This window comes from Oryza brachyantha, chromosome 8 (assembly GCF_000231095.2).
Source record: "Oryza brachyantha chromosome 8, ObraRS2, whole genome shotgun sequence".
Lineage (NCBI taxonomy): Eukaryota > Viridiplantae > Streptophyta > Magnoliopsida > Poales > Poaceae > Oryza > Oryza brachyantha.
Genome location: NC_023170.2, coordinates 12,349,232 through 12,375,332, shown reverse-complemented (window position 1 = coordinate 12,375,332; position 26,101 = coordinate 12,349,232). Strand labels below are relative to the sequence as shown.

General features: G+C 40.0%; 3 protein-coding genes across 4 annotated transcripts; 2 read left to right on the top strand and 1 right to left on the bottom strand.

Moving 5' to 3' along the window:
• Positions 1-332: 332 nt before the first annotated feature.
• LOC102710043 lies at positions 333-4,056 on the top strand. Its single transcript, XM_006659351.2, has 3 exons — positions 333-701; positions 1,751-1,988; positions 3,670-4,056. Exons 1-3 carry the CDS (start codon positions 417-419, stop codon positions 3,807-3,809), a joined length of 663 nt encoding a protein of 220 aa, XP_006659414.1. The 5' UTR covers positions 333-416; the 3' UTR covers positions 3,810-4,056.
• Positions 4,057-4,094: 38 nt separating this feature from the next.
• Positions 4,095-6,303, bottom strand: LOC102709760 (annexin D5-like). The gene is made up of 4 exons (XM_006659350.3): positions 6,025-6,303; positions 5,487-5,921; positions 4,799-4,888; positions 4,095-4,655 (listed from the first exon to the last, which is right to left on the bottom strand). The coding sequence occupies exons 1-4, from the start codon at positions 6,244-6,246 to the stop codon at positions 4,452-4,454; spliced, it is 951 nt and encodes a 316-aa protein (XP_006659413.1). The 5' UTR covers positions 6,247-6,303; the 3' UTR covers positions 4,095-4,451.
• A 6,470-nt stretch (positions 6,304-12,773) lies between these two features.
• Positions 12,774-15,190, top strand: LOC102700264 (type IV inositol polyphosphate 5-phosphatase 9-like). Of its 2 annotated transcripts, none has more exons than XM_040526963.1 (7): positions 12,774-13,076; positions 13,181-13,299; positions 13,381-13,488; positions 13,587-13,890; positions 14,041-14,237; positions 14,337-14,600; positions 14,694-15,190. In XM_040526963.1, the coding sequence occupies exons 1-7, from the start codon at positions 13,041-13,043 to the stop codon at positions 14,854-14,856; spliced, it is 1,191 nt and encodes a 396-aa protein (XP_040382897.1). In that variant the 5' UTR covers positions 12,774-13,040; the 3' UTR covers positions 14,857-15,190. The 2 variants fall into 2 exon arrangements, with proteins under 2 accessions (XP_040382897.1, XP_040382898.1); XM_040526964.1 differs by having other exon boundaries at positions 12,776-13,076; positions 13,161-13,299.
• Positions 15,191-26,101: the final 10,911 nt, after the last annotated feature.

Genomic DNA, 26,101 nt, shown 5'->3' with positions numbered 1-26,101 from the left:
ATTCATGGATAATTTGTGTTTTCAATCAAAATAAATATAGAATACATGAATGGGCCTAGTGGTTAGATAGACGTGTGTTATTAGAAAAAAAAAGTGTGCGTGTACGTGTGTTATAAGCGTCGTACTGTGTTAAAAAAAATTATAGAATACACAATTGTAAATTGGGGTCGCAAGACTCGCAATCCATCCAGCACACCTCAATCCTCCCATGGCCACTGACGGGTGGGTCCACACGACTCACCTGTAGCCCACGTGGCAGTTTCGTCCCGGTCAAAAGGGACACGTGTCACGTAACCCCCTCTTAAATCTAGTAGTAGCAGTCGGCAGCAACAACTCATCGCTCCCCTATCCCCATCCGTTCCTCTCGCCGCCGACGAGCCCCCGACCACGACCACCGCGCCCGCCCCGCCCAGGGTATGGAAGAGTCCGACGCGGCGGCAGGCAAGATTGCCAACGGGGAGGAGGCGCCCGGCGGCCGGTCGGTGGAGGTGTCCTCCAGGGAGGAGGACACTCTCCCCGGGGTGCTCCGCAGCTTCGTCGAGGGCGTCTGCGGCGGCGGAGGGGAGCCGCTGCTGCGGCGGATCAGGGCGGCGTCCTGCGAGGCCGCCCCGCGGCTGCGGGAGGCGTCCAGGAACTCGGCGCGGGACCTGGTCGAGTGGACCAGGCGGGGCAGCGGCCTCCGCGCCATCCTCGTCATCTCGGTAAGCCCTCCACCCCCACCCACCGTCGCCGGCCGCGCGTGCCCGCCTTCCCCTAATGTTCCCCTCTCTACCTGGACGGTTTCTCGATGTTCGAGTAGTGATCTTCGTTTCCCCATTACACGCTTATAAATGGGATCCATGCGTCACCTTTGCATTTCTCTTGACTATCTATCCCCAATAGAGATGCTCGCGTTGTGATTTCCATATCCTTAATTTGTGGTTAATCTCCTTTCCTTGAGTAAATACTCCCTCCCTCTCATATTATAAGTAACTCAAGTCTCTTGCTTGACCAAATTTATAGAAAAATGTACTAACATTCACAACACCAAGTTAACCTCATTGAATCCACCACTGGATGTATATTTGTAGTGTATTTATTCTGTATGGAAAATGTTGTTATACTTTTCTATAAACTTGGTGAAACATCAAGAGATTTGACTTGGGATAAATCCAAAGTGCTTGTAATATGAAACGAATACTATTTAACTGAGACATGCTGGCATTAGGGGCTTGACTTGTTGGTTGGCATGTGTAAATTTGATTATCAGGCTGTAATGACCACAATTCTTGTTTTAGGCTTTGATGTTCAATGTTTACAAAATTCTGTGATCTTTGTGAAAATGTAAAAAGGATGATAAATTACCACCTTTGCGTTGGTTAGCAGTTACGGCCCGTACTTTCACTCTATAGAGGATGTGCTATCTCTATTTACCACTAAATTTGCTCAATTACATGACTAGCATGCTTCAGCATAAAGAATCTGGGTTTCTTTTGGATGGATAAGCAACCTAGTTTCAAATGGCTGTACTCTTGAGATGTGTAACACATCAGTGATAAGTTGAAGATGATGCCTTTGTTTTGTACCTTGGGGGTAGCGGTGGGGGTGCAGTGCACTGTGGGATGTGGGCATGAACTCATTTTTTGGGTATAACATTTCGTTATATAATTGGCAGGTATTGTTTCTTTTGCCATACAGTTTGGGAATACATGATATTGTATTTTGAATTAAACAGTAAATACTCTAATTTCATCTGTCCCTGGTTTGGCAGGTTGGAACGATCACACTTATAGCATTGACTGGCCTTCTAGTTTTCATGTTCTTCCTGCTTGTTGCAACAACCAATGCCATCATTGTTTCTGTCCTGATGTCGCTGGCAGCTGCTGGAGGATTCCTGGCTATGTTCTTTGCTTGCTTGGTTGCAGTGTATATCGGAGTGGTATCAGTTGCTGTTTTTGTCATTTCAGCCACAGTTATCTCAGCAATTGTCGGTGTCATGGTTGCTACTGGTATACACTCTCTTCCTCTCTCATGAAAACTATAAAATCCCTTGCGGTATCCGTACTTATAAACTAGTTTTAGGAGCATTAGTTAATCTGTAATCATAATACCATGCTTATCAATATTAGCACAATGAACTTTTTTCCCATACCAGTTTAACATATTTGATTAGTCATATTTAATAATGCTATACATATAAATGTCACTCTTAATTATCCTGTCATGATAAATCCAGTGATAAGTATTGAAAATGTTATGCGTCTTCAGTCCATTTATTCACTTTTTAATGTACTACTCCCTCAATTCGACAATGGAAGACTTTCTAGTGTTGTCCATATTCATATGAATACTAATGAATCTTGACACATACATTGATCAATAAATGAATCTAAGCAGGATTAGAAAGTCTTACAATATGGAATGGAAATAGTAGGACATTATGGGATAAGTTCCACCAAGAGAACAACTAACCAGTGATTGCTTCTTAAGAGGAGAGATAAGATTAGAACACAAGAATAAGTTTGCCACTGACCCCCGATAATTTTTGTTCTGGGTCCGCCACTGACCATAATGACATTTCTTGTTGAAATAATGGAACTGTTGCTAGGATGACAAGGCTGACTGGACACAATCTTCTGTACATAACACATTGTTAACATGAAAGTATACTTATGGCTATGAGCTTCCCTTGGCACCCAATGCAATTTTGCGTAAATTAGTTAAAGATTAAAAGGCACCGGGTGTTATTTACCCAGTGGTTGTCTTAATTTGTTAGACCTATTTATAATTGTGGAGCAATTTTTTCAACTTGGAAGTATTTTTAATGTTATCTTATATTACTGGAAGCCAATATGTAAATTTTCTACAATATGCTACACAATTTTGGTTAATTGTTAATGCAATTTATAGTGTTCTCTTTGGCATTATGTTCTGTAATTAACTAGCAGTGCCATCAGGTAATCTGGAGGCACCTTAATTACTATTCATGCTTCATATGTAGAGCGAGTGAATTCCATGGGTGAAAAGGCTGTTTACTACTAATTAAGGGGCATAAGGGAATCATTTCTGCTTAATGTCAGGGGCATTTACAGAAGTTAAGTACAAGAAAGTTATGAACACAACAATGAAAGTTGAATCTTATGCAGTAAAATGAAAATATGTAGCATGAAGAGATCAAATTATATCCACTACTGGTGATTACAAGTTTTGGTCTTGAGAATCATCTCCCATACAGCTTTACCAGAGCAGTGTGTTGTTGACTGGTACAGTAGAATATGCTGCCAATTTCTTCTTAACTTTTGGAATGGTAGTCATCAATCACCACGGCACTATCTTGCACTTTTTTTGGAGAATAAAAGAAAAGCATAGACATGAACACGGGTGGATTGCGATAAGGGGGAATAAAGTGGCATGACAAGTAGGTACTACTTTAACAGAAATAGCTATGTTGATGGTGAATGATTGAATGGTTTCGAAACTTATGAAGATTGTGATGCTGCAGATCTAGAAATGTGAACACATATTGATTCTTCTCCTAAAAAAGAGGCTAATATTTTTGACAAAGCAGCTTCTCTGCATGAGGCTACTCTTTATGGGTCTATTCTTTGCCAGGCCACGACAACAGATTTTTACCTCCTAACAAGCTGTCTACATGACCCGTACTAATGTCCTGAGTCCTGACTACTGCAGGTTGGCTTGGATTCTTTTGGATGATTTGGTTTGCAGCAAGGAAGAGCATGGACCTTACAAAGCACTCGATCGGTGTGACAAATTCCGCCACCCAGTCATACTCTGCTTCTCGCCATGCGAAGCAGAAGCCTGTTGACTGAGGCGAGCTGTGATTCAGTTCCGGGTGAGCTGCAGCTCCTCGGTCTATGCCTCTATATGAATTACGGTTTGCCTACTTTTCAAGAGTGTATAGAACATATGCTTGTAGCACAGTACATCCATGGCTGATCTCTATGTATATTGCTCCCTTTTAGTGTGAGGTGCCGTCTCTGAAACCTCTAGTTTGTATGATTTGGTACTATAGTTGGTATGAAATAAGCCGTGCTGCAATGCACTTGTTTTCCTTGACCGTCTTCTGAAAGAGTGCAAAAATGGACTGAATACACAAGAACAAACCATAAAATAAAGCAACACCAACATATCAATGACGTGGCATGGTTGGCAATCGCATCACACGCACGATGCCAATTACAAATCAATTTCACACAAATATATAAACTGGCCATCCAGAATACATACATACCTTACATGCAACAATTTGTGCAGTGCAAGAACAGCAGCAGCAGCATCAGAAACAGGGAATAACAAACAAGTTATAGCGCCCAAATTCTACATAAACAGCTGTATATATCCAGAGAGTGGCCGCTACATCTGGGGAAATTTTTTTTTTCTTTTCGCCTTGATCAGAGTGGGAGTAAATAAAGTGGATGAGATATGGTGGCAGCTGAAGCTGAACTGAAGGATCAGCGGTCGCGGCCGACGAGGGAGAGGAGGAAGGTCCGATAGTTGCCGGAGGTCTCGGCGTGGACGGCGTCGGCGAGCGACCGCTTGTAGCTCCGGTGGTACTCCGCCTTGATGTACTGCATGTCCACCTCCGCCCTCGTCGTCACCACCCTCATCAGCGCCGTGTCGTTCGTGCCCAGCCCCTTCATCGCCTTGTGCAGCACCTGAATCCAGAGGCGATTTGGAACTCTCATTTTTCACATGAATTTCATTCGCATTTTGGGCTCTCTTTTTTGTATTTACAAAAGGTGCGTTCGTGAGTTTAAAGGGAATTCAGAAAACGGGTTTCTTGTATTGGTTTGTATACCTTGGCGAAGTACTTGGCCGGGCTCTCGGCACACCTGATGATTGTGAGCAGGCCAAACCCAAAGTTGCCAGATGTTTCACTCTTCACAGCCTGACACAGTTAAATGTGCACAAATATTTTTAATTTTAAAAAGAAAATGAAAACAAATCATAAGCTGTTATAATTAACAAGAAGGTCCATTCTTGGTCTAATGTTATAAAACATGCAAGGACTTTACTAATGTTAGTGTGGTAAAGGGACATGCTCGTGGGTGTATGCTAGTCTGTGTTCCAGTTCAATTATGGATTTTGGGTTTTTGTATGCACGTTTCTCAAGCTCTTAACTAAACGATATGTTTTGTCAGCGAATATTATTCATTTTATGCAAAAGTTCCTGATCTGATCTTCTTAAAACAATATTATGCATTTTATAGTAATGAATTCAGGTTGTTTATATCTGCAAATAGCTATCAAAATTCAGATAATTGTTCAATTATTTCATCTTAGTTATCTAAACCCTATGTATTACGTTTGTTGTGCGTGAGCCCTTACACAATGGTGTGCTCGCTTGTATGTCTTCTATGATATGATGAAAAAGAAATAGAAATTATATAATAAAATGAAGAAAAAATATCGAAGGAAAGACAGAACGGCAAAGCTAAGCAGTGAGGAGAAGAGAAGAAGAAGCATCTATCTGCGTGGCCGATCACCTGCTCTAGGGAGCGGTCGTACATGTGGTGGTAGGCGGCGGCGACGGACGCCATGTGCGCGGCGCTGCGCTCGCTGAAGATGCGGATGAAGGTCCTCTCGTCGGTGCCGAGCCGCCGCTCTCCGGCCCTGTACAGCTCCCTGGCGTCGCGCGCCCCCGCCGCCGGGTCGGCCTCGGGCCCCTCGTAGCGCGGGCAGCGCAGGTACGCCAGCAGGAGCCTCTGGTGGTCGCCGGAGGCGCGGGCGGCGACGTGCTGCTCGAGGTGGCCGCCGAACCGGGACAGGTAGGCCTGCCTCACCACGCGCATCTGCGACGGCGTCCTGGAGCACACCACCTCCGTGGCGGCCCTCATGTCGGTGACGTCGCCGTTGAGCGCCTGGTGCAGGATCGCCGCGTCGCGCGTCGCCGGGTCCAGGACCCACAGCAGCACCGCCTTCTGCACGCGACCATGAGAGACGACGTCGTGAGACCGGCGGTGAGCAGCTCGACTCGACCGCGCCGGCGACCGTGTGTTGTGGGTGGGTAACTTGGGTCTATACCTTGTGGTTGCCGGAGAGCTCGGAGGCGAGGCGGTGGAGGAGGTCCTGGTGGTAGATGGCCATGTAATGGTGCTGGATGAGCGCGCGCTGGGAGGCGTCGCGGTGGGCGAGGATGGCGATCACCGTGGTGCTGTCGCAGCCGAGCCCCTTGAACGCCCTGTGCAGGTCGACGGCGTCGCGCCGCGGGTCCGTCGGCACCGGCGGCACGCTCAGGCTCGCCATCGACAGAAAGGGAGCTCCCGCCCTCTCTCTCTCTCCTGTCGGGGTCGACGAGATCTTCTCTTCTTGTATATGCTTCTTGTATATATATATATGATGGTGTTTGGCGCGCGAATCGATTCGTCCTTATCGCGTGGGGCGCCATGCTGCCTTTCGGCTGATTCGCTAGTGCACTGCGCCCGCGGCTGCGGCTGCGATGCGATGACGTCTCCGGCCGTCGCCGCCGGTCGCCGGTGCACACACCACGGTGACGTTGGCGCGCGGCGCTCGGCGGGCCAGACCGAGCCATTGCGGCCCATCTTGGCCCAGAGATTCGATCCGCCCGGCGCGGTACCGAAGATGGGCCGCGCGTCCGACGAAAGCCCCACCTTCTGGTCCAACTGTAATGGGCCGCCACGCTATTCGTAGCCCTGTTCCTGTCCCGGCTTCGATGGGCCGTCATTTCGTACAAGAGAAAGCCTGTGTGCTGTCTCTGAGTTAAAACTAAAGGAACATCGAGGCTAACGTGTGGACTCACCGTATATGGGCCCACATGTTAGTGAGAGGGGTCCCCTTGACTCTAAGTCAAATGATCCCGTTCCGTCGGGCCAACAGTTAGATCGGTGCTTGTGTTTACTCTTCACAAGCAAATCGTTCTTATTTGTCGAAACACGGTACAGACCAACGCGTATACTCGCTCCTAAAGATATACATTCATACATCCTATTATGAATATTACAAGCACATTTTATTTCTACAAACATCTTCAAATACTGAGACACCGTATTGATAGTGAGATTGACGAAATGATCATGAGTTTATTATGAATATTTTGAAAGAACAGGTTACCCACTTAATTAGCCTATAAGTGGATTCATGGGTTTGGCCTACTTATACCTCTAGTGATCGATGATATATCTTGAGAGTGATAAAGTCACCGCCAGAGGTACATCACTGACCATGAAAACAACAACTAGTCGTAAATATGTGCGCTAATATCAAGTTTAGTATTTTAACCCGGTTGGATAGGTTCCACCACGAGGAGGTGAACTTGGCTCGGTTTGCAAAACTCGCACTTTTTTTGAATGAAGTAATGATTTCTTTTTCTACGCAGCTTTCATTGGCAGTGATTTGTGTAAAATTGATCAGCACGTCGTAATCGATCGCCATTAGGTTTCTCGATATGGAGCATATTTGAAACTTCGAAGTACTTTATTTATTCATGTGAACCTAGAATCATATATATGTCCTGAGTTAGGTTTGGATTCCATACTTTTCTTGTGTTCAACATAGTCTGCGGTTTCTGCAATCATCGAGAATTTAGCTATATTCCTTATGTTTCGCATTTTTAAATCCATAGCAAAAGGCATCGTTGGGATACATAAACATATTACTATAACCAATCCGTACCTCCTACAGCCACAATATGCAAATATTTAAACTGACTTTGATCATAGGTGTTTAGTGTTTTCCTCAATTAAAAATATATTTATCATGATTGCAGGTCTGCAACTAGAACGCTCGCCTTGCCAGCCTCCCCGGTTGGTAAAATGGCAAGGCACATTCCGGCCAACATGTGGCGCCCCAAGGGGATATGCACAATAAAAAGTTAATTTTCAGATGAAATTGATAATACCTCCGTTCTAAAATAAGTTTATTTTTCAGTTGTTAGATACAATATTTTGACTCTTCGCCTTATTTAATTTTTTATTAATATTTTGTTGCTACTAGATGATAAAATATAGATAGTATTTTATACGTGACTAATTTTTTTTAATTTTTTTTATAAAATTTTTCAAATAAGATGAATGGTAAAATGTGGGATATAGATATCGAAAAATAAAGTGATTATGGGACGGAGGTAGTACGTTAGTTACCCTAACGTTTGGGTACAAACTATTGTTGTAATTGTTTGAGCTATGGCTTATCTATGGCTGATAAGCCATGAAAAGGGCTAAACAAAGCAATAAAAAAGTTTATGGATTAAACTTTAATACGTGCGTTATTAGCAGTTTGGAAGATATTATTGAAAAGTATAGATTACGTAAATAAACCATATCAACTCTAAAATTAGATCTAAAAATTAAATTTTGGTTAGGGTCAATCGGTAAGCTACAGACTGCAAACAGACCATGAGAGACTATAATTTCATTTGGAAAACACCCAAAACAGCGTGTTTATTTTATTATCGACATATCTGCTATAAATAATTTTAAATATTTATGTTAGTATCCAGCGGCATCAACAACATGCTGCTTCGACTACAAAATTTTAGGACCACACAGCTATGAAAAGTTATAATATTAAAAGTTATTATAAATACAGTGATTTTTACTATGGGGAATATATCAATATTTTTGTTCACCTTTAGAAGTGTATGAATCAATATAATAAATGTTGACCTCTAAAAAATTGTGGTTTTTGAAGCATTCTAAAAAGATCGATTAGGTATGTGCATGTTCCACCACGCAAATAATACTTTATACTTGTCATACATTTTCTGGAGAAACACACATTAATTATACAAGTATGGACTGCACACATCTGTTTGCATAAAATCGTGAATGTTTTTTTATGCCAATACTAAGTCAGCAGTTGCCATTTTCTTTTGTACTTCATATAGGACATCTCCAGTTCTCCACCAAGGATATAATCGCGCCAAGTCCACGAACTAAACTAGTGATACAAGGACCAATCACATGTATGTGTTTGTAACCGTCAACTTAATTATCAGGTGAATGCTTTATTGGTATTGCATAAGCATAATCTATTGCCTGAGATACTAATAAATGCTTGTGATGATGTTATTGTGCTCATGAATGGGAGAAGAGGTGAGCATGTGTCACAGGATGAAGGAAGATGGTTTCTATCTTGGCCTCATGTGCAACGTATTGACCCAGAAGTCTGTTTGGGACATATAAGTATATGATGGAAAGGTCTCGAAGTCTACTTTTAAATGCATGTGGCATTATCTGTAGATTCCACTCAAATCGTCTATAATTCCAAAATAATATCAGGATGTTATGACCAAGTCAGTGCTGCTCCACTAGTTTTTGGCCATAGATCCATGTATCAACTATCAAGTATAATTCGTTAGGGATGCATATTAGGGTTAGAGGACTATCTCATACTCTCACCTATATATTTACATATTAGGGTTAGAGGACTATCTCATACCCTCACCTATATATTTACTTTAGGCGCCATAGATTAACTTGGGTTTTGTCTACATCAAGTTTAGTTTCACTAATTTGTTGTGTAATCTTGTGATAGGTTAGATTGCCGGTTTACTCATTTTAGAACCTTACCTTTGATACTCTTGTTAATTTAATCCTACATCTATATTCACAATTTGAGTTACTTGTTCATCTTGTTCTTGCTAATTCCCAATTTCTTACAAGAGCAATCCCCTTCGTGGTTGGGTTGACTATACTTTAGCCGCATAGATCAATTTGGGTTTTGTTTACATCAAAGTTTAGTTTCGCTAATTTGTCGTGTAATCCATGATAGGTTAGATTAAACCTTGCTTTTGACACTCTTATTAATTTAATCCTACATATTTATTCCATAATTTGAGTTATTGTTCATCTTAGTTCTTGCTAATTCTCAATTACTTGCAAGAACAAACACCCTTGTTGTTGGGTTGACCATTCCTGTAATAAAAAAATCAGGACACCCCTTCCAACATCACCTAGCCACACAAATCCATGGTCATAATATTCTCCTAATTAACAGTTAAGAATATTGTTAGAGCAGGAGTCATATGTATGAGTCCTATTTATTTAAAATTAATTATGGTTAGATTAGAGTAGAGTAGTAGAATTCTTGTCAGACTCTACAAGCGAAGGTACTCTTTTAAACCTAGAGGGTGCACCATGGTTATGCAGGCCAATAATCTCCCCTCAATCGAAGTTCACTCTAAGCCCGTCCAATCGGAGCCCCAACTTAAGCTTTTTCCAACAGATATGGGCTAAATTAAACTCACCAATCTCCCTCACCATACCGGCATAACGTCTCATGATGGCCACTGGAGATTCTACATGGGCATATAACTTTGCCTCTAATGCTAGACATATACATGTGGTTAATGTTGGACTCCTTTTTGATGAGCTATCTCCCAATTAGCAACGGCGTTGCTCGATCGATCAATAGCCACCAGTTAGTGCATGCTACAATGTTTACATATGTTCTCCAAATCCAATATTGTGTGCTTCTCTCTGCTGAATTCAGTATTATCTTTCTGTCTCTAGCTAGGTACTAATGGCTTGCCTCAGTTTCTTCTTAATGCATTCTTTCTGCATTTCACACTTGGAGATTAAAGACAAGGAAGCAGGAAAACATCAACTCGATCTATGGCGGCTGATGCTGCCCAGTGTCTAGTTTTAAATCAACAACATGGCCATTCCTGAGGCAAAAAGATAATGTAGAATAGATAAGGGCATTAACAAAGTGATAAGCTATTAATTCTGAATCCAAGGCTGATTGGCTGGTTTCATCATACTATTGGCCATCTGCTCTTCTTGTCTTGCCCAAAACAAGTTGCTGCCCTGTGCTTGTCTCTTACTGGTTTTGGGTAAGTTAATTAACCTGCCACTGTTGTTGCTGTCACAGTTAGCATGCTCTGCCTAATTGCAGTTAAAAGCTCTTGTTTTATTGCTGGTGTGCTGTTAGTGGAGGAAATGATAGAAAATCCAATCTTATCTCTCCATTCACAGCTTTTTAATCATAAAAATGATTCAATAATTTGATGTGAAGATTTGTCCCTGTTTCCCACAACAGTTGGAGATTTGTGCTTCCTTTTGCAGACTCAAGTGGGATTTTCCTTTTGGGGGATTTTATTTTCTTTCTCCTTTCTTGAGAGGATTTTTAAACAATGCTGATACATCAACTTTTGGAAAAGACTCTAAATTCATGGTTTGTGGTGCTGTACTGGACATTATAAAGCAGTTTTGAGAAAAGTATAAAATATACAAGATATTTGTATAAGTGATATGAACGTGAACGTCTGTTCATATTTTTATAACTTATTTGGAGTTCACTAACGTCAAGATGGAGACATGCTTTACAAACTCCAGGCCTCTGCGTATTGAGATGGAAACGAACACAATTATTACATAATATTTCCATTCAGCTAAGAATACAAAATAACATAAGTACAATTGTAAGAAAATGATCTTGTTTAATTGTTTTTAACGGTTTCTGTAGATAAAAATAACAAGTATAGTATTCGAGTCGATTCTCCTAAGTCCTTATAATGGTGGTACAAGGTGGTTTTATTTGGTACGCTGTCTTTTTTCATGTCATTTTCTTGTTAAATGTTTTTTACCGTTTTAATTTTAAGTTTTATGCGCTATTGTACCATCCTTAAAAAAATTACCGGGAGATACATAATTTTCGAAGTTAATTTTGGAAGATATCTCTATGTCCCAAACGATAAGTAGAATGAAGAGAATGGAGTAACTTACGTGGTACAGAAAATGTCAAAGTCAAAATGAATTGGGGGGATGGATTCATTTCAATCATAGGGAGTTCGATCACAGAAGTAAAGCAGTCAAATTTTGCGACTGACGTACAGCTGAATCATTCAGAGAAAACTTGCCAAACATTATGCCCAACCTGTGGTTCAGACGAACCGATGCAAAAGTCACTTCCAATGCCGAAGCATAATTATTTTCCTCGTGCGCTTCTCAAATGAAGCGATATGTGACCAATTACCAATTTGACTGCATATTCCCTTCAAGTACAGCAATATCCATCATGTATCTCTTTTGATGAGATTGTGCGCAAAGATTTCGCGCATTCTCAAAAGAAATAATAGAAACAAAATAAAACATGGCAGTGCGAAAGATTGGGTTGAGAAGAATTTTATTTCTGCATGTGAGTATCTATGTATCTACAGGTCTAAAGAACAGTCATCTCCAGAAAAAAGAATCTGCTAATTTCTTCAGATATCTCGTAGGAACATATGAAAACAATCACAAGAGTCAACCAATTTCAGGCAAAAAAATTCAGGCGCAAGTTGCAGTGGTTTTTGTTGGCAGACATTGCCACAACCAGAGGCGGCACACAAAACAGATAACAAAAACTATGCATATTATGCAGCCAAGTTGCAGAAACTGACAATCTTTTGCCCATCCTTAGCCATTCATCCATCCATCACTCAAAAAAAAAAAAAAGAAAGATCTTTAAAGAAGTTCCCTATGTTGCTTCCCCAGCCAAACCTTGAAACATGTTGCACACATGGCAGTATTGACATTCCCATCAGAACTTTCTAGAATGCATTGTTCCTGGCCCCCACTTCTATACTCGTTTACCTGCTGTAGCTCAGAACCCAATCTAATGCTGAAAATTACACCAATGGCCAACGATTTTTTTCTGCTCCAACTCTGAAATCTGAACCTTGAAGTCTTTTCAGCTTACACTGTTCATCTGTAATGAAGTGAGAAAGTGACAGGGAGAGTAAACTGTAAGCTGGTTTGATGAAAGAGAAGGTGCTGGTTTTTGTGAGGTCTAAGATTATACAGTTGGAGCCTGCAGGTGTAGAGGACTTGACAACTCCCTCACCGAATGTGTGGTCGGATGCTTGACATGTAGTATCTCCTGTTCTTGTCAACATCGCTGCCAGTAGCTAGGTCGATATATAGCTTTCTCTCTGTCTCTTCGACCTGCCTCCTCCTTCGCTATATATCTCTCAGGATCTGTTCATATTTGATACTTACCTGCTCACTGAATTCAGAGGGTTTTCAGGGTGTTAGAAAAGAAAAATTCAGAGCTGAAAACTTCAGTGAGAAGGAGAAGTATCTTGGAAGTGCTGCATTATGGGGGAGGAGAAGCAAAGCTCCAAGCTTTCAGAAGTCAGCACAGCCACCGTCGTTGCTTGCAGTTGCAGCGCTGCGTTTCACCGATCTGTTTCAGCTGTTCATCAGTAACATTATTAGCTTCTGCTTTGTTTGTTCAGATTCTCCGGCCAGGACGGGTGGCAGGCAAGCTGCTGCGACGCCGGCTCGTCTCCGAGTTCGCCGGCGTCGGGGAGGATGCGTTGCACGAGAGCTATCAGAGCGATACCGTCAACTACAGGTAGTTCTTGCAGAATCTGCGTGGAGCTGAGCTTGAGAGAAAAGAAAAATGGCAGATTGACACGAAGGTTGTGTGACGCAGGATGTTCGCCGGCACGTGGAACGTCGCCGGCGTGGCGCCGCCGGACGATCTGGACCTGGAGGATTGGCTGGACGCCAAGGCCAACTCCTACGACATCTACGTTGTTGGGTACGTACGTACGTGAACCTGATGGTTTCTTGATCAGATCAGCATCAGCGCGGCAATGGCGACGTCGAGTTCTTGTCGTGAGATTTGGGGTGGTTCAGGTTGCAGGAGATCGTGCCGCTGAACGCGAGGAACGTGCTCGGTCCGACGAAGAGCTCGGCGGCCATGAAATGGAACTCGCTCATCGGCGACGCTCTGAACATGTCCACGGGAAGAAGACGAGACGGGGAGGAGGAGGCGCAGGCGCAGCGGCTCCATGGGCAGCAGCGGTTCAGGTTCGTGGTGAGCGAGCAGATGGTGGGCATCTTCGTGTCCGTGTGGGCGAGGAGCGGCCTCCGCCGGCACGTCCGCCACGCCGCCGCCTCCTGCGTCGGCGCCGGCGTCCTCGGCCGGCTGGGCAACAAGGTGCGTACCTAGTAACAGCTAGCTAGTCAGCTCGAGCCAGCAATGGCGCGGCCTCAGGCGAGGGCAACAAGCAGCTAGACTCACGCGGGTGACCGTGGAACGGCCGCGCGCCGGTGCCGGACATGTGCTCGTGCGGTGTTGTGCGTGCAGGGCGCGGTGACCGTCCGGTTCTTGCTGCACGGCACCAGCTTCTGCTTCGTCTGCTGCCACCTCGCCTCCGGCGGCAAGGACGGCGACGCGCAGCTCCGCAACGCCGACGCGGCGGACATCCTCGCCAGAACCACCTTCCGCCGCCCCGCCACGGCGCCACCGGCCGAGGAGCTGCCGCGGAAGATCCTCGACCACGAGTAGGTGCCATGCCACTACTGCCACTATATATCCTTCCCCCGACGCTACCCGCGCCGCCGTATATAGCTCACCACGCTCCATTGATCCGCATGGCGCAGCCGCGTGGTGTTGCTGGGCGACCTGAACTACCGGATCGCCATGGACGACGGCGAGGCGCGGCTGCTGGTGCAGGCGAAGAAGTGGAGCATGCTGCTGGAGAACGACGAGCTGCTCCCCGAGCTCTCCGACGGCGGCTGCTTCGACGGCTGGCGCGAGGGCCTCGTCACCTTCTCCCCGACCTACAAGTACCACCTCAACTCCGACGCGTTCTGCTGGCGCGTCGACGGCGGCGACAAGCAGCAGCCGCGGCGCGCGCCGGCATGGTCAGTCCGCCCCGTACACCTCACCGCTCTCTCATCCCCATCCATGAATTGAAAGCTCACGCTCCAGCGACCCGCGACGATGGTACGTTGCAGGTGCGACAGGATACTGTGGCGCGGGAAGGGGCTGAGGCAGGTGAGGTACGACCGGTGCGGCGGCTACCGGATCTCCGACCACCGGCCGGTGAGGGCGGTGTTCCACGCCGTCTGCGAGGTCGCCGGCGGAGACGTCCAGCGCTCCACTCCGGCGTTAGCGTAGCTAGTTTTGGACATGTCAATCTCTCTTTTTTTTTAAAAAAAAACTTAATTACCAAATTAATTAGCGAGCTGACATCCGTCTCTTCTAAGTGTGTGGTAGCTAGAGAGGACCATTCGACCGTGGATTGTGTACATGGCCGTCTTATGATGGAAAAAGAATCTTATCGTGCAAATTAATTTGTGGTGCAGAACTAGATAGAAAAATGTGCATACAAAACGCGTAACTAATCCTTACTGTTGATATTTGGTCGATGTCTACGGTAATGTAGCTAGATAGGAAAAAAAATACTGTCTTTGATGGAGAAAGTACTAGTATTAAATTTTTAATATAACAATTTACCACGGAAATATAAGAAATATAACAAGTTCTAGATTAGAAAATATGGTATCTTATATTATTCAGCCTTTATTTTTAGATCACTGTAAATGTTTTTATTTATAAATTATTTTTTGTTTATGTATATGTTTTGTTTGATTTTTAAAAAAAAGCCAAACAAAAGGGTGTAAAAGTTGATAAAAAAAAGTTTAGCAAGACCAGGGTATGAAAGTTACTAGTATATCTGGCGACAACACAGCTTCAGTGTTATTCACTGCCCAATGACACATCACTATCTGTGGGGCTGTAAATGAACATCACCAAATTAACCTGATTACAATATATATTATTTGATATACAGTGGCTAGCAATGTGCCAACTAAAGATATTTTGAGCGCTCCTGCTAGCTATTCACATCCTCTCGTCCCAGTAGGGCACACAAATTAAATCAGCATATTTGGGTTATGACACAACCATCCGGTGCTAATATGTGTACTGTATCAATTATTAGCAGTTAAGCACCGTGTGGAACAGAACTATGGCAAGTAGAAATGCAACTATGTGCAAGTGGAAATGCAACTATGTGCAAGTGGAATACGTACGGCCATTGACCCATACTGGTTGAAAATAAGCTTTCAATAATTCATATTGTTTATACATGTGTAAAACTAGCTACCACGTCGATTATAACAATTTACCGTACGAAAAAATCCAGTCAAGATTTTAAAAAGGGTAAATCATAAATAAACAGTACCCAATGGATTGAAATTTGAAAAAAAAAATGTATTGGAGTTTGAAAAAGTGAAGAACATTTAGTATTTATAGTTTTATATGTGTACGTATGCGATAGTTACCGTTTATCAATGAAGTTTTTCTGGGACGAATAAAGTAATATATTTGAAATGTATAAGGATTCCTGAACAACATTGAAAAGTATATTTTAAGAGTAATTTTTACCATCCTTAAGAAGGTACCAGGAGGTATTACTGTTTTCTATATAAAATTTAGTATCTTATGATATCTTAAATATCGGAAGTACCAAATTTTATATATAAAATGGTGGTACCTCCTGGATGAGAAAAATACTCATATTTTAAACACAGTTCAAGGCTGAAGGCTCACATACATGCTTTCACCCTAGGGTTATGAACACCTTCGAGAGATTGGGTCGGCATATAATCTTGAGATTAACAAAATAATTAACACAAACACTTTACCATCACTAGGTGTATTGTTTATTATTAAATGAGTAATTAATTGTAAATACGAGCACACATGTCAAGTCTAACATTCAAAAGTCGGATGGCCAAGTTCCACCACCAGAAATCCTACTAGCTCAGCAACACTCCATTCACGTGGAAAATTGGATTATTTTTTTTAGGGTTGGAATTGAGCCTAAGCCCTCACGACTTATCGACAAACTGTCGTCCTGAATATATATGTGAAAGAAGAAAGAAAAAACATATCCCCACTATAGTTAAGGTATGGCCACAAGGTAAACACTAACATATGGAAACGGCCATTTATTTGGTAGTGTATACTCCATCTAGTTTGATAATTTAGACAATGACCCAATTTTCAAAATCTATCTTTGACTATGATTTCTATTAAAATATGTAAAAGTGAAATACATGTTTACCTTTATTGAACTATTTTTTAAAGGCTTAGTATCTTCATACTAAATATTTTAAAAGTTATTGATAGTCTAAGTTTTAAAAATTTAAACACATATTTGTCCAAAATGACAGGAATTATGAAACTGGAGAAAATATATGACTTGACTAGTTTTTAATCATTTCTGAAAATTCAATATTTTTTCTTAGACAAACGTACAATTGTTTGGTCAATAATAATATAATTAAGGCCCCTTCAAGACAACGGAAAAACATAGTAACTTCATAGGGGATTTGAATCCTAGACAGAACTTTGAAACAAAGGATCAATTCTTACAAACTTCATGGCTCCTTGCCTCCTTTGGAACAAAGGAACGATATCCTATGAGAAAACTTTCGATAGAACAGTTTTAAACAAAGATTCTATAATTTTATTTGAAATTCCTACAGAATGGACCAATCCGTAGGAATTTTAGAAGAGAATAAACATGAGGTTCTATTTTATATATGTTTTCTTCTGTCTATGCCTCAACATTCCTCTGTTTTCCTGTGTCATCTAAACGATAGTAGAAATGTCCAATTATTTTAGTTTCTATGAATCTAATGGTCACGACATTTTATTCCTATTATTTTCCCTGTGTCAATTAGTGTTTCTGCAGTCCTCCATTGGAAAGAAGCCCTTGAAATTGCTATGAAATGGACAATTCTAGAGAAATTGTTGAGGAAAATAAACATGAGGTACTGACTCATGTATTTTATTTTCCTTTCTATAACTCAGTTCCTATTTTTTTCTTGTGTATCATTCAAATAATAGTTCGATGCTTCTCTAAGTTTTTCGTCTCGTCGAAATACAATGAGCATAATATTCTATCTCTATGTTATTGCAATTTCGTTGTTTTCACAGTGATGTGTTCCAAAAAGGCCGAGCTGAAAGAGTAGAGTTTAAGGTGGACACATCTCAAGTAATCCCTCTCCAAAGGTGTCATTAGTTACATCTAGGTACAAAGTTTATCTTCAAATTTATTATACTATAGCTGTAACAAAAAATTAAAAAATCTACTAGTTTTAAAAGTACAAATCTGTTGAATTTTTGTCTTTTCTATGTGTGTAAAGAATAGGGATGACGACCTGATATCAGGTCAGGCACGAGTAGAGAAAATCTATGCCTGACCTGATACCTGTCTTATTCCGTCCAAATCATGCCCGATAGGGTATACCTAGTGGGCAGTGAGTGGATTTCACATGGCTAACATCTCAATTGATAGATAGTTAAACAAAGAGCAACAAAATCAATAAATTATAAAATTATCACCAATGATTTAAAAGATAAACACAAATTATCACCTTGAGCTAGCATAATTTTATCAAAGTTTAAGATTTTAATGAGTCAATGGAAAGTAGGTATGAAAGATAAGCCACAATTAAACCTCTATATAAATACCGGGTTAGACTTGGGTTATCTACAGAGAAAATATAAAATCAGCTTCCACCCACTAGATTTTTGGATCACAGCCGGGAGCGCCACTAGCAAATAATTAAGCATATGCTAATACCCATACCCACACGGCCACACCGACCAGGTCAAGTACTCACGGATACCAGAACCTATGGCAAATTAAAACTTACATCCCTAATAATAAAATTAGAGATTATACTTTGTATATTTGTGTAATATCATTGGAAATAGATATATAAGTTCTTCTAAAACTTCCGGTGGTATTTATCGGTAGTGTACGCATATGGGAAGTTTGTGCGCATGCATACTGAATACATTTTTCTAGCTGGTTACGTGCCAAATTCATGTTGGATAAAATTTAAGGCTTAATATCTCTCGAAAACTTGGACAAAGCTAGCCAGAAATAAATGCAAACCTCATATACGGTGTATCATTGACAGCATTATTTTACATTTTAGACTTTCTAGAAAATTTATTTTGTAAGGATGCCGACAATGCCTTTAGTGCAAACGGTCTATTACTCTCAAAAAAGCATTTATATGTAAGAAAAATTATTTATAATTATGTCCTCGGCTCTAGTCATATTGGTGCCAAAGACCTATTAAAATATTTTTTTCTTATGTATAAGTCCTTTTTCAGAACTTTTTGCAAATAGGTCGCAAACCTTCTTCATATGAACGAATTAACTATCTCGGGAGGTCGAGGTTGCTGATGTCATGTATTTAGCATCGAGATATTTGACCTCGGCGCCAATGATCATGACACCAAACAAAAATATTTATTTTTTATCAAAGCTTTTTAAGAGTCTATTTATGATTAAAGTTTGCTAAAAGAGATACGACAAAAAAAATTTTAGTTACGTAATATTGAAGGCATCAAACTACCAAAATCTTATTTGCAGGTACTTTTCAGCATAACATATTGGCTTTGGGGTTGGGCCCAACTGCAAAGGCATGATGATGATATCAAGCTAATAAATGATGCATGTCATAAAACTAGAGTCGACGATTATGCACATTTTTGTCAACTTCGGATGAAGATTCTCGAATAGAATTAAGTAATTAAGGGTTCTTTTATCTTGGGTTGGTGTCTTTTAGTATAGAGTTTCTCTATATTATGTCAGTGTGTGTGAAACTTATTCATACACGAATTTTGTAATAATTAGCCGTAGCTTATTAAGCAAAGACCAGAATGTTATTCCATTATAAAAAAAAATCAAAGGACGCGTTAAACCAAACCCAAGATGGTGGCGACCTACTCCGGTGCGTAAAACCTAGGATATGCGCATGATTGTTAGCCACGTGTCAGCGCTGCCTCCATGACAGCACCAAAGTGGCGCCACTAACTACAGTAGAGTACAGTACAGCAGCTGCTCTTTGCATCATATACATCGCATCGATCAATATTGGTGTTGCATCATGAATATATTCATGGTACGTCGTTGGTCCATGGATGGTACTTTTGCTTGCAGTTGGATCGATCCAACAAGCAAAATTCATATATGGCCAGGAAGAAGAATATAGACGCGGATTCAGTCATACTGTACCGTGATATTTTTGGTGATATTTTGTCACAGACATGCGAGTCCATGTGGATCCAGACACATGCGAGACCCACATATCAGTGACAGAATATCATCGAGAATGTTACGAAACAATGTCAATGAATCCAGATTCGACTAGTATATATCTCCTGTGTGTATATGCATGCAGTGGTGGCGACTAAGGGAGAAGGACACGTACGTACGTGTGATTCTCCGCTGAGCAATCTCGATCGATCGATTCTCAGTACAAGTTGTGTACAACACGAATTAGAGACGACGACGAAGTGGATGCCGACGTGGCATTGGGGCGCATGATGAGTGTGACGTGGAGCCCAGGTTGTACGGGGCAGAGCCCAGCCAGCCAGCTGCAGGGTGACACTTGTGCGGCTCCCATCTTTTTGCCTTTTGCAAAAGAAAAAGAAAAAAAACAAACCGCGTTTTGCGGAAGAAAAGTAATTTACTGGTAAAACTTGGGTCAAAATAAAAAAAATATAAAATAAACTATAAAAAAAATTAAGTTTTAGAATTTAAATTTTAATTTATAAACAATTGTAATTGTGAAAAGATGGCAAACAAATGTGCATTGTGACCAATCGGTCCAAACGTAGGTTGGGTCCAAACCAATACGGTTTTCATTGTTTCGCTTTAGCAACCATTTATAAACTAAAATGTAAATTTTAAATTTAATTCTTGGAGTTAATTTTATAAACATGTATATAGAAACCCTAGTGCTTTACTTAGAATAATAAAAATTTTTATTAGTACATAAACCAGTTCATTTTTTCTTTAAAAGGCGAAACGATTAATTGGAGCCATATATAATCGATACATTCAGATACAGACGACAGACGTGCAGGTGGTAGTAATAGTAGTAGCTAGCAAGGTGCGACATGGGGGAGGACGTTTCATGAAAAAGCTTGGGGGACCGGACTGACCGGCACCATCTCATTGATCTTGCCACCTTCTCTGTCGCAGCTTTCAGATCCTTCCATTTCGCTGATGGACCCAGCTAGATTTGATTTTTATGTTGTTTAGGAGGGATTAAAGTTGAAGAAAAAAATACTATAACGTCTCTTAATATAAACGAGTAATTAATCGATGAGAATAAGATAGTAGGCAGGTAGAGAGAAAATTGAAAAAAGAAGATTGAAAGTGGTTGAAAAGATAAAAAATGGCCATAAAAGAGTGCGAAAAATACTTATATTATGATATAAGGTTTAAATAATGTAAATATATTTTTAAAAGCATCGATTAATTGAAGCCATATATAATCGAGGTACTCCAAGTAAGTGGGAGCAAGAGTGCAGTGCAGTGCAGGAATCAAATGTAGTTGAGATGTTGTAGTACAGTAGCAGGCAGGCATGTGCTGGACTGGTGGTGCTCCAGAAGGTCCGTGGCCCTGCCCTACTCTCTCTCTTGAAATGTTGAGGGCGATTGTTTGAGTTTTTTTTTTAAAAAAATTAAATGATATATTTGAATAAAATAATTTGTGAATAAAATTTTTATATATATGTCGTTAGCAATTTAAAAATCAACACTAGAAAATAAAATTTGGTGAAAAAAATCTCAATCAACTCTAAATTTAAGATAGAAAATTAAATTTTAACTTATAAGCATAAACAAAAGTGAAAATATGGATCAATTATCTTATAAAAAAATATCGTTGGTTTAGCTTAGGTAGGAAGAGCGGAGGTATGCATAGTACATACCCTTAGTTGTTTTGGCCCACTACTTTAGCTTTGTACACGCATGTTAATTGTACTTCTACTTTTATATATTAATCTAACACGCTTATCTTTTTGCTTAGTTTCATGCATATTAGCCAAAAATTTAATGAAAAGCTTAAGTTTGGAGGTGATTTTAAGGGTTTTTTATTTATTTTATTTTTCAGCACGGTTAGATCACTAAAAGCATCTATATAAAAGTTTTACTCATAGATTATTTTAATCATTAATAAATAGTTTCGCTCCTTATAAACAACAAAACAATGAGCCATGGATAAGTGATAGTATATAAAATTGAATTTATTTTGGGAATGAGATAATATTTCTTAAGAATTTAAATGACAACCGATAAATATGGCCAGCTGATGTTAGTTATTATACTATGTCAACATTTTGGCTGTGTTCAGTTCCAAAAATTTACGGGAGAGAGGTCACATCGACATGTACGGTCACATATTTAAAGTATTAGACATAGTCTAATTACAAAACAAAATTTAAATTTTGCCTGGAAACTGCGAAACGAATCTATTGAGTCTAATTAATCCGTCATTAGCATATATTGGTTATTGTAGCACTTATGGCTAATCATGTACTAAATATGCTCAAAAGACTCATCTCACGATTTCTTCCATAAATATGTAATTAGTTTTAATGTTCATGTGTATTTAATGATCTATTTAAATGTCTAAAGATTCAATATAATATTTTTGGAAAAAGTTTTTAGGAACTACACAGGGCCTTTGTATGTTGGACGGGCCCTGCTACCTGCATTTGCATGTATTGGTTCACTACTCCTGGTTGAGATCGACAAGGCGCCGCTCGGGTAAGCGAAACCGGTGGTTTCTTCCGCCCATCCGTCACGGTTGCTATGATTGTCGTGATAAGAAATTGTTCAGATATATAAATAAACCATTAACATTAAAGTGATAATCATGCTCTGTCGACAACGGCTCGAGTTTTCCGCGGTAAAATAAACCCTAACGCCGGGCCGGCCTGGGGTTTGCAACATTGAGAAAGCCGTTAATTCGGTGGCGCCGTGGCACCGATCGATCGCGGCAACAACGATGGTACAAACGGCAGACACCGACGACGATACGGTGCGCGCGCACGTACGCCAGCCGACACGCATGGATTTTGACATGACGTGACCACACACGCGCGCGGTGACCCGTCGCCTCACCGTCCAGATGCGATATCTTTGCCTCCTTTTTGGTATTTTTTTAAGCATTTATTAAATTGTATTTCAAAATAAAAGTATTTTTAGCTAGCATTTAAATATTAATTTACAATTCAATCATTTTTGTACCATTCCGATTTCTTATTTAAAACCTTTTTTTATTTCATATACATCCACCCTCGCACATCATCTATTTCTTATTTAGTACGTACGTGACATGATAGTCTTTTTTTCTCAATATTAATTCATGTTAAATAATCTAAAAATATTTATATTTTAAAGTATAGATAGTCCCCATTCTGTTTCTAAATATTTATCACATCTAACCAATACGGTTATAACTTTGGCCAGTAATGACATGAAAAATGATTAGATTATGATAAAGAAAAGTCTAATATTTATATTTAGTATACAATATATATACTTGGATACCATGGCATCTATTTATTTTTTCTTTTTTTGAAAAAAGCCAAACGGTCAGAGTTTAATATGAACCGTGCTTAATGATAAGTATTAATTTAGAAAAGGAGTGCTTCGCCAAAAGCTTGCCTTTGCCTAGGAGTATATGCTTGTTGCTACTCCGTATGTACACGTACGTCTTTTTCTTCCGCGGGGAATATATACATGACACATCTTTTTCACTCGACGTAGACGCAATTAGAGCCAACGCAACATTCGTCTTAATTTCACTGCACGTACGTAGCAGCTAGCTACTCTATCTATCGGTTCCAAAGTTATTGTATTACTCATACTCGTTGCCATTATTTTTTTATACATGTTTGACCATTCGTCTTATTTATTTTTTATATAAAGTTATATATCTGCATAAAAGTATATTGAACAATAGATAACATGACATAAAAAATTAATAATTATGTAAATTTTTTGAATAAGACAAATAGTTAAACTTGTATAAAAAGTCAACTGCATTAAATAAGTACAGGAGAGACTATTACGAAACAGAGAGTATCTATATAGCCGCTAGTGCTAGCATTCATCCATCAGGCCATCATGGCATCATATATCTATCGAGAATGTGCTCAGTTATTCGTCATGCAACTTCAAGAGAGCGTAAAACAGAATGAAATCATCCTTTTTTTATTATTCACGAGCAACATTCTCGTATGTTGCAACAGGTTACACCATCAAAAATGGTTTGCACGGTCCTTAATTATGACTCAGAATGGGGGAAGTCTCGTCCTCTCGCTTCTGCTCGTGTTTAATAATCGAAGTTTATTTTTAAGCGTTGGCTTATAAAACACAAAATAACATGTATACAATTTTTTTATTCATAAATTATTTTCTTTTGTAAATAGGTCTTTTATTTTTTTTCTCTTAAAAAACCAAAAGACTACCTAGTTTATCAGTCCCGTCTTAAATATGTTTCCTTTTTGCAATCGTGCTGCGCATAGGCGGTGTTAGCATTGAATAGATGTAGGATGACAATTTTACTCAGTGGTTCAGATATCAGTGGGTACCCGACCCGATGGGTATGAGCATGGGTTCATTTTGCCCGTGAATACACTCATCCAAAACCTAAAAAATCCAGTGGGTACTAGCCAGGTGTTATATTTTATCTGTAGATAATCCATGCCCAACCCGAAATTCATGTAAATAGTGATTTTGGTCTATCTCTCATACTTATTTTTATTGACCCATTAAAATCTTCATCTTTGATGAAATTATGCTACCTTGTTTATAATTTATTTGCTCTTGTATGGTATTCCTATTTTAATATTCTCGATTATTATCGTTAAACAATTCATGTTTCATACTAGTTAGAGATGTTTTGTTCTTTTTAAATCATTCATGTTCCATGCTAGTCATATATGTGTAATCTAGTTCTTTATTCATATTTCTGTGGGTAAGCACTGCCCCTGCTTACTCGGTTTTATTGGTAAATACTAATAATGTCTTCATGATTGTCCAGAATGGTAACTACTATTTTAATTCACAAACTTCCGAGGTAGAAACTATATATTGTTGTTGAGTTCATTTGTTTGTTTAAAGAAAATAAATATATGTTCGTATTAATTCTTTATTTGCTAAAAGTTCTGCATGTGTTTTTCCTAGTTCTATTTGTACTTGGTGAGTATTCTTTACTCAATCTTGTGTTTATTTGGTTTTTAGGTACAAAATGATACCAACATGCATGGGCAGGAATTAGCACCATTGTTTACACACATCTAGTCACATATACTTTAAACTATAGTTTAGTTTCATAACATTATTTAGTCTATATCACAGTTTGATCTTGTAATATCATTTTTTTGTCATTTCTTAGCATCTATGTTGACTTTGTTGTGCTAGTCATGGGTTGAACGACATGGCATTTAAAATAAAGTTGCAAGATTGTGAGCATCAGCGATCAACGGGCAAAATTGCAAGAACATTATAAGTAAATGCCATCAAATGTTTGGAGATTTGGGGTGGGGATATCGGCTAAATGGGGATGAGATTATAGGGTTATGCATATATATACCTTATTGCCTTGTTGGGCTTGGGCCACCAAACATTGTTTTGAGCTATTTACCTGCTTGTTGGCTTTAGCTCATTTAGCTCGTGAGCTAGCTTGAGTTGGCTCGTTATGAGTATACCAAGTTAAAACCTTGGTGTAGATCGTTAGTAATTCCTAACTAGTCGAGCCAAGTCGAGCTGAGTTCATTACGAGTCGAGCGAGTGAGCCACAAGCTATTTTTTTTCAAATCCTAATTAAAACCCACCCCACTAGTATGCATATGTGGGAACTTGATTGTTTCTGGTGGTGCGCCACACCCTTGCTTGAGGCCAGAGGCTTTATGAATTGGGCTTGTTTGTTATCCTTGAAAAATACCTCAAGGTATCAATAATTTTAGTACAAATTTTTAGGGTTTTTTTATCATCCTTGAAAAGTACCTCAAGGTACCAAGAATTTTAGTACGAATTTTTGATACCTTAGGTACAAAGTACCTCAAGGTACCACCCTTTTTACACTGAAATATGTGGTACCTTGAGGTACTTTTTCAAGGATGATAAAAAAGTCAATTTTTAGTATCTCAAGATACAATGTACTTCAAGTACCACATTTTTTATATTAAAAAATGTGGTACCTTAAGTTACTTTTTTAAGAATAATAAAAAAGCTCTTATGAATTTATTAAATGTTTATGAGTGGTCATCCGAGGCTGTAATGCTATTGCTCATGAACTTGCAAGTTTAGCTAGAATCTGATGAGATAATATTATTTAGTGTGAAGGATGAATACCTCTACTTTGTATCCATGAACTTGTAAAATCTTTTTAATTAATAATTATTTCCTGAAACACAGGAAATACATTGTCATGGCCCATTGCGGAACTTAATTGGGCCTATTTGGTTGCTTCCTAATATTGCCACAACTTAACTTGTTATAAGTGTGGCACAGTACACAAAGTGTTGG

Excerpts from the sequence above, each read along its gene's own strand:
- LOC102710043 (XM_006659351.2), top strand. The coding sequence starts at position 417 with ATGGAAGAGTCCGACGCGGCGGCAGGCAAGATTGCCAACGGGGAGGAG. Across the intron at positions 702-1,750 it reads GCGCCATCCTCGTCATCTCG|GTTGGAACGATCACACTTAT; the intron begins GTAAGCCCTCCA and ends CTGGTTTGGCAG. Across the intron at positions 1,989-3,669 it reads CGGTGTCATGGTTGCTACTG|GTTGGCTTGGATTCTTTTGG; the intron begins GTATACACTCTC and ends TGACTACTGCAG.
- LOC102709760 (XM_006659350.3), bottom strand. The coding sequence starts at position 6,246 with ATGGCGAGCCTGAGCGTGCCGCCGGTGCCGACGGACCCGCGGCGCGAC. Across the intron at positions 4,889-5,486 it reads ACGACCGCTCCCTAGAGCAG|GCTGTGAAGAGTGAAACATC; the intron begins GTGATCGGCCAC and ends TAACTGTGTCAG. Across the intron at positions 4,656-4,798 it reads CGGCCAAGTACTTCGCCAAG|GTGCTGCACAAGGCGATGAA; the intron begins GTATACAAACCA and ends CTCTGGATTCAG.
- LOC102700264 (XM_040526963.1), top strand. The coding sequence starts at position 13,041 with ATGGGGGAGGAGAAGCAAAGCTCCAAGCTTTCAGAA. Across the intron at positions 13,891-14,040 it reads TCGGCCGGCTGGGCAACAAG|GGCGCGGTGACCGTCCGGTT; the intron begins GTGCGTACCTAG and ends TTGTGCGTGCAG. Across the intron at positions 14,238-14,336 it reads CGGAAGATCCTCGACCACGA|CCGCGTGGTGTTGCTGGGCG; the intron begins GTAGGTGCCATG and ends CGCATGGCGCAG.